General features: G+C 50.4%; 1 protein-coding gene across 1 annotated transcript; it reads right to left on the reverse strand.

The window, feature by feature from the left end:
* Nucleotides 1-3,299: 3,299 nt before the first annotated feature.
* On the reverse strand, nucleotides 3,300-4,449 carry LOC133368781 (chromo domain-containing protein cec-1-like). Its single transcript, XM_061593397.1, has one exon. It carries the CDS (start codon nucleotides 4,140-4,142, stop codon nucleotides 3,300-3,302), a length of 843 nt encoding a protein of 280 aa, XP_061449381.1. The 5' UTR covers nucleotides 4,143-4,449.
* Nucleotides 4,450-7,435: the final 2,986 nt, after the last annotated feature.

The following is a 7,435-nucleotide window of genomic DNA, read 5'->3' on the forward strand; positions in this document are numbered from 1 at the left end:
ACCATAGTGTGAAATCAGATACTTATTGGGACACAGTATGAAGAAATATTTATATAAACATGACTATCAAATATGTTTATGAATTACACAATCTTTAAATATATTTATAGTGCAATCCAATGTTTGTTTACTCAGAAGCAAGTCCCAATGTATTCAATGGGGCTTACTCAAACTGGGAAGTGTGCAGAGAACTACAGCCTCAAGTGATAAGGAACTTGTTCTTTCAACTTGTTCTTTTAAGTTGAGACCATATCCAAGTCTGAGTCTGTGTTGGAATTGCTTTTTAATATGTTTTTAAGCCTTTTCTTTGTTTTTTAAAAAATGTCTTTTTAAAGCTTTTAAAAAATATTTTCAAAGATGTTTTAATATATTTTAAAGTCTGTTTTTATGATGTTTTAAAGTGCTTTTAGTGCTTTTGTTTGCCACCCTGGGCTCCTACTGGGAGGAAGGGCGGCATATAAATCAAATAGTAAATAAATAAACTTCATTCACCCAACCCAAAATTCAGAATCATGCCTCTTTAGGCTGTTTTCCAACTGTTTATTCTTGCTTTATGGTTATTGGATTTTAAATGGCTTTATTTCTTGTTGTGAGCTGCCTTGGTTTCCAACCCTACCTCACAGGATTGTTGGAAAGACTACACACACACACTGCAGATCTATAAATACATACAGCCCATATAATAGTTTATTGTCAAACCAGTTGGTCATTGCAGAAAAATCAGTATTAGTTTTAAAAAAATCAGTATTTGTTTCCTACAGAATAAAAACTGTAATACCTAAGTAAGCCCTGCCTACTTGCTTTAAAATAGGACTGGAGGAGGGGGGGACAGAAAGACAACACAAACACAATTCTTTTTTACATTCACTCCAAAGTCCCATTGATTTTCAGAACATTCACTACCTTGTCTACTCAAAAGTAAATCCTATTGAATTCAATGGGATTTACTCTGGAGATATGGGATTAGCAATGCTTTTACCCCCACAAAAGCAAGTATTGGGAAGGTTTTGAAAACACTGCCCAGGATCTGACTCCTACACACAAGAGGGGGAAAAACTGAAATATATATACTTACCCAATTTATGAGATTTTCAGATAAACGGGGGGGGGGGGAAGAACCACCATATTCTGGCCTTGCAATGAGGTTTACTAGACACTGCCACAGGTCAAACAAACACTTCACTGATTGGCTGCAATCCTGAACGGGCGGGGTTAAAGCTACGAAGTGCTATACATTAGTTTAAAAAAAGATTTAACGGGGGTGGCTGATGTTTTTATGTATATCTCGAGAACCGGACCACCTAGAAACTTAATTTTTTTTAAAATTAAATCTGAGAGTCACCCCCCTCTGATGGTGTCACCTGGTGCAGTCCGCACCCCCCGCACCCCCTAGTGATGCCCCTGTCCCTCTGCTAAAAGAAGTGTGTTAACAAATTGGGAGAATGACAACCACCACTGTAGAATACTCTTTAGAAAGTGTTCTGTTCAATGTTGATGTCAAATTAGTTTGGGAACCATTTAAGCACAAGTTCATTGCAAGTTAAATTCAGAGAATGGAGAGGTCACACATGCAGAAGTTGTGTGAAGTGATATTTACAAACACCTGTTCCTGTAAATATTTTTAGAATAAGATTTTTGGGTTGTCTTCAAACCTGTATTTATTAGTCTTAAAGTCTAAGAAACTTACAGAATTAGAGGCCATGTCCAAGTGATGAAAACGAGGGAGAAAATGAACAGAATTCTGTTTGGGAAAGCACACTCAACACATGTGCATATGCTGTTGCTGGGAAGGTTGCAGTAACATGAGAAATCCTCATCTTAGAATACACTCTTCTATTAATTATTTCATCATCCATTTCTTACATCATAAACAAAAAAGAGCCCTGTGGCACTTTAAAAGACTAACAAATTTATTATGGCATAAGCTTTTGTGGACTACAGTCCATCAGATAAGTGAAGTGTTGGCCTGAGTTGCAGATATACAATTGTGCCGGGGACTGTAAAAAGTGAGGTCAGAGTGAAATGAAGGGTAGAAAAGAATAGTGATAATTGCATACTTAACAGGGTTTTTTTTATGTTTTGTGAATCACCACTGTTAAGTATGCAATTATCACTGTCTGTCTTTTTTGCATTTCATTTTCCTCTTTCTTGCTTTTTTCATTTAATTTCCAATTGACCCCACACCCAACCATGTATATATGTACCTACCTGCAATTCAGGACAACACACTATTCACTTGGTGAAGTAGGCTATAGTCCACAAAAGCTTATACCACAATAAGGTGCCACAGGTGACAAGACTCTTTGTTGACTTTGGCACAAAATAGTAGCATAAGAACATAAGAAAAGCCTGCTGGATCAGGCCAGTGGCCCACCTAGACAGGATGCTTCTGAAATGGAGCAATTAAAACACCAAAAAGGAGAACACGAGGATAGAGAAAGAGGGAGGAAGGTGAGAATGCTCTCTCTTAGACATTTTTGCTGGGGGTTGGGTGGCATTTGTTCAGGTTGTGCATGATTTCTGTTCTTTCCCAATCAATTCCAGTCACATCCTTATTTACATTTAAAAAAAAAAAGGTTTGTTTTTTTTTTAATTTGATTTGATTCTCATGGCTAAGAATTATTATTAAACCTTAAGGGTACATTTAGCCACAGCTTTCTGAATATAGTATGATTATTTTCCAGTTGCTATCCACAAACAATAAGTAGCAGCCAGCGTAGTTACACATTAATTATTATTATTATTATTATTATTATTATTATTATTAGCCTGCCAGCCAGCCAAACCTTGTGGGCATATTAGCCAGCATTCTGAGTTAAGAATTATTATTATTATTTCCAATTGCTAACCATAGTGAATATTATTAATATTAAATAGTATTTTCATTTTTCCTTCACTCATTACTTCTTTCGGCAATCTGCCCCTTATGTGACAGGGTCTTTTTTTTAAAAAATCTTCCTTGGAAAAAGCAAATTTTAAAGGGGGATAGTGTCAGCTCTACACTGCATCAGCAGTGTCCGGGGGGGGGCTGGAAATTCCTGGGTCTTTGGCAGGGAAGGAAAGTCTTTAGCCAGCAGTCGGGTTGTAAATCTGCCAGGCCTATCCGAAGCGTACTTGCCGAGTCAGAAGTCCAGAAGCGAGGTCAGGGGAGGTCCGGGATCAATTGCCAAGGAGGTCAGTCAAAGAGATGCTGCAGGGAAACTAGGTCTACACAAAACCACGCCTGACGTTGCAGTCAGCAACAAGCTGCAGCCAAGGTGTGCCTTATAAAGAGCAGGATGGACAGCAGGTGTGAGCCCTCAACGTTTGGGCCTTAAGGAGACAGGCCTGCCTCTCTTCTGCCTGACCTTCTGCTGTCTACATTCTGCAGGTGAGGGGGGAGTATCCTGTTCACTGTCTGTGTCTGGCTGCAGGGCCTCTGCTGTCCCTGGGGTGCTCTGCAGCTGAGGGGCAGAAGGAGCTGGATTCTCAGGAGGCTCCTCCGTGTCTCCTGCTGCTCCTGGGTCTGCTGCTGTTACTCCTGAGTCGTCCTCATCTGAGGAGTCCTCTGACGGGGCCATGACACTATCCCCCGCCCCACGACCAACCCTCCGCCTCCCGCCGGGGCCCGGCTTATCCGGGTAGCGCTGGTGGAAGCGCTGGACCAGACGAGGGGCATGCACCTGCGTCGCATCTTCCCATGAGCGTTCCTCAGGGCTGTACCCCTGCCAGTCTATGAGGTACTGGAGGCGGCCCCGATGCCTCCGGGAGTCCAGGATCTGCGCCACTTCGAATTCCTCTTCCCCGTTGACTTGTATCGGTGGTGGGGGCAGCGGTTTACTACTCAAGGGGTGAGGCGGGAGAGCGGGAGTCAGCAGTGATCTATGGAAGACAGGGTGAATGCGGAAGGAGGCAGGGAGTTGGAGCCGGAACGCCACCGGGTTAATTTGCTGGGTGATCCGGAAGGGACCTGCATTCCGAGCCTCAAGCTTGTGAGACGGCCATTGCGAACGCAGGAATTTGGTCGAGAGCCATACCCGGTCGCCTACCTTCAGCGGCGGGCCTGGTTGGCGGTGGTGGTCAGCAAAGCGCTTATACGTGTTCTTGGCCTGCTCCAGCTGCTCCTTCAGGACTGCCTGCAGGGCTTGCAACTCCTGCAGCATGACATCCGCAGCGGGGACCGGCGACGGGGGTCGTACTGAGGGGAAGAATCGGGGGTGGTAGCCGTAAGAGGCAAAGAACGGGGTCTGGCGCGTGGAGGCATGCACGGAGTTATTATACGCGAACTCCGCCAGCGGTAACAGATCCACCCAATTGTCCTGTTGGAAGCAGGTGTAACACCGCAGGTATTGTTCGACGGTGGCGTTGGTACGTTCTGTTTGTCCATCTGATTGTGGGTGGTGGGCGGAGGACAAGTGGATCTGGACGTTCAGGGCCCGAAACAGGGCCTGCCAGAACCGGGCGGTGAACTGGGCTCCTCGGTCAGAGATCAGGTGGTCGGTGTAACTGGAAAACCTGGCTCAAGAACAGTTGCGCAGTTTCTGGGGCAGAGGGTAGGCCGGCACAGGGGAGGAAATGGGCCATCTTGGTGAACAGGTCTACGACTACGAGGATGGTGGTCATTCCCTGGGTGGCCGGTAAGTCCGTGATAAAATCCAGGGAGACTGAGCGCCAGGGCCCTGGGGGGGTAGGCAGTGGGAGCAGGAGCCCCGGGGGCTTGCCGGGGTGGCTCTTGGCTCGCTGGCAGGTATCACAGGCCGCTACATAGTCCTTGACGTCTGCTTGGACCCGGGGCCACCAGAAATCCCGTAGGACCAGGTGGAGGGTTTTATACATTTCAAAATGCCCTGCCAGCTGGCTGTCATGGCAGAGGTGGAGCACCTCTCCCCGCAGAGCTCCCGGGGGAACGTACAACCGGTTCCGGTGATACAAGAGGCCCTGCTGCAAGGAAAAGGGGCTGTCCCGGGCGGGCATCCCTGACTGGAGCTCTCGCTGCTGGGCCAGGGCATAGGGGTCCTTTTGCTGCTGTTCCTGCACCCGGTCCAGGAGGGGTTGTGGCTGGTGGGTAGCGGCAAAGTTCTCTGGGCGAAGAATTGGGCGAAGGGGGCGATTGACCTGCTCGGCTCGGTATTCTGGCTTGCAAGAGAGCGCGTCTGCTAGGGTGATTCGGCGGCCAGGGAGGTAGGTGACCGTGAACTGGAACCGGGAGAAAAACAGGGACCACCGGATCTGGCGTTGGTTCAGCCATCGGGCGCTTTGCAGGTGCTCCAGGTTTCGGTGGTCTGTTCGTACCTGGACCGGATGGCGTGCCCCTTCCAGGAGATGACGCCAGGTCTCGAAGGCTACTTTGATGGCCAGTAACTCCTTCTCCCAAATGGTGTAGTTCTGTTCCGAAGCGTTGAGTTTCCGGGAGTGGAACGCACAGGGGAGCCGGGACTGCTTGCTCCCCACCGGCTGAAGTAGGACCGCTGCCACTGCCTTATCCGATGCATCGGCCTCCACTATGTAAGGTCGGGTAGGGTCGGGTTGCTGGAGGATGGGTTCAGACGTAAAGGCGTGTTGGAGGCGCCGGAAGGCCTGTTGAGTGGCCTCGGTCCAAACAAACTTCTCTTTGCCTCGAAGCAGATCTGATATGGGCGTGGTGAGTTCGGAGAAGTGGGAGATGAACCGGCCGGCGGTAATAGTTGGCGAAGCCCAAGAAGCGCTGCACATCTTTGGGGCTTCGCGGAGCTGCCCAGTGGAGGATGGTCTCAATTTTGGCGGGGTCCATCTGGATACCCGAGGGCGAGATCCGATGGCCTAGGAAATCCACGGTCGTGAGGTCAAAGGCGCATTTTTTGAGCTTGGCGAAGAGGCGGTGCTCCCGCAGGCGCTGCAGCACTGCTCGAACGTGCTCCTTATGTTCCGAGGGGTTCCGCGAGTAGATCAGGATGTCATCCAAGTAGATCACCAGGAAGCAGTCTAGGAGGTCCCGGAAGATGTCGTTCATGAAGTGCTGGAAGACGGCAGGGGTGCTGCACAAGCCAAACGGCATCACGGTGTACTCAAAGTGCCCATAACGGGTGCGGAAGGCCGTCTTCCACTCATCGCCCTCCCGCATACGCACCAGGTTGTAGGCCCCTCGCAGGTCTAGTTTGGTGAAAATGCGAGCGCCCCGCAGCCGCTCTAACAGTTCTGGGATCAGGGGCAGAGGGTAGCGATTCCGAACTGTAATCTGGTTGAGGGCGCGGTAGTCATTGCACAGCCGGAGTTCCCCACATTTCTTTTTGACAAAGAGGACAGGGGCGGCTGCAGGGGACGTGGAAGGGCGAATGAACCCTCGGCGCAGGTTCTTGTCAAGGAACTCTCTGAGGGCTGCCAGTTTGGGTTCTGACAGGGAATAAAGCCGGCCCACGGGAATCTTGGCTCCGGGGAGCAGATCAATGGGACAGTTGTAAGGACGATGGGGCGGCAACTGGTCTGCCTCTTGCTTCCCAAACACATCCGCGAACTCCCTGTACTGTTCCGGTAAGGCCTCGGGCACGGAGCTTGCCTCCTGGGTTATCAGGATGCGCTCCTTCGGCCTCCAGCAGTTGGCTTGGCAATAGGGGGATCCGAGGGTCAGTCGGCCCGTAGACCACTGGATGATGGGGTCATGCCGCTGGAGCCATGCCAGGCCCAGCACGACCGGGAAGTGGGGTGCAGCAGCCAGGTAGAACTGGAGGCTTTCCTCGTGCTACCCCAGGGCCATGTCGAGCGGCACTGTCTCCTGTACTACAGGGCTCGAGGCGAGAAGCCGGCCATCAATAGTCTCCACCAGAATGGGTTGACTAGGAACCTGGTGGAGCTTGGCAAAGGACACATCCATAAAATTGCTGGTGGATCCTGAGTCCAGCATGGCGGGTACTTGTAGGGTACCCCTTCCGGGGACTGTCAGTGCGATCAACACGGTCAGATGCTTGGGCGGTGAGGAACTGAGGTGGCAGGCCCCTTGACCCATGAGGTTGCCCCGGCTCAGGGGCCTGTGAAGGCCGGGGCATGGGCGTTTCCCGAGGCAGGGGCTGTGGGTCGTTTCGCGGAACACTGGGCTGCAAAATGTCCCGAGGCCCCGCAATACAGGCAGAGGCCCTGTTGCCGGCGTCGCAGCTTTTTGGCTGCAGAGAGACGTGGCCGAGCCCCTCCCAGCTGCATTGGTTCTGCCGGGAGTGTAGGGTCCTTGCCAACAGGCTCCAAGGGCCCAGCCACTGGGGCTGATGCTCTGTAGACTGGCCGGGGTCGGTTGGCAGCACGCCTGCTTTCCAGCCTCCCATCAATCTGGAGACACAGACGTATGAGGGCTTGCAGGGTTCCCGGGCGCTCTACCCTAGCTAGCTCATCCAGGAGCTCATCCGACAGCCCCTCCTGAAACTGGTCCATGAGAGCGGCTTCATTCCAGCCCAGGGTTTGTTGCAATAGATGAAAGTCTGTTACATATTCC

This window comes from Rhineura floridana, chromosome 1, assembly GCF_030035675.1.
Source record: "Rhineura floridana isolate rRhiFlo1 chromosome 1, rRhiFlo1.hap2, whole genome shotgun sequence".
NCBI lineage: Eukaryota > Metazoa > Chordata > Lepidosauria > Squamata > Rhineuridae > Rhineura > Rhineura floridana.

Coding starts and splice junctions, on each gene's coding strand:
- LOC133368781 (XM_061593397.1), bottom strand. CDS start 4,142: ATGCTGCAGGAGTTGCAAGCCCTGCAGGCAGTCCTGAAGGAGCAGCTG.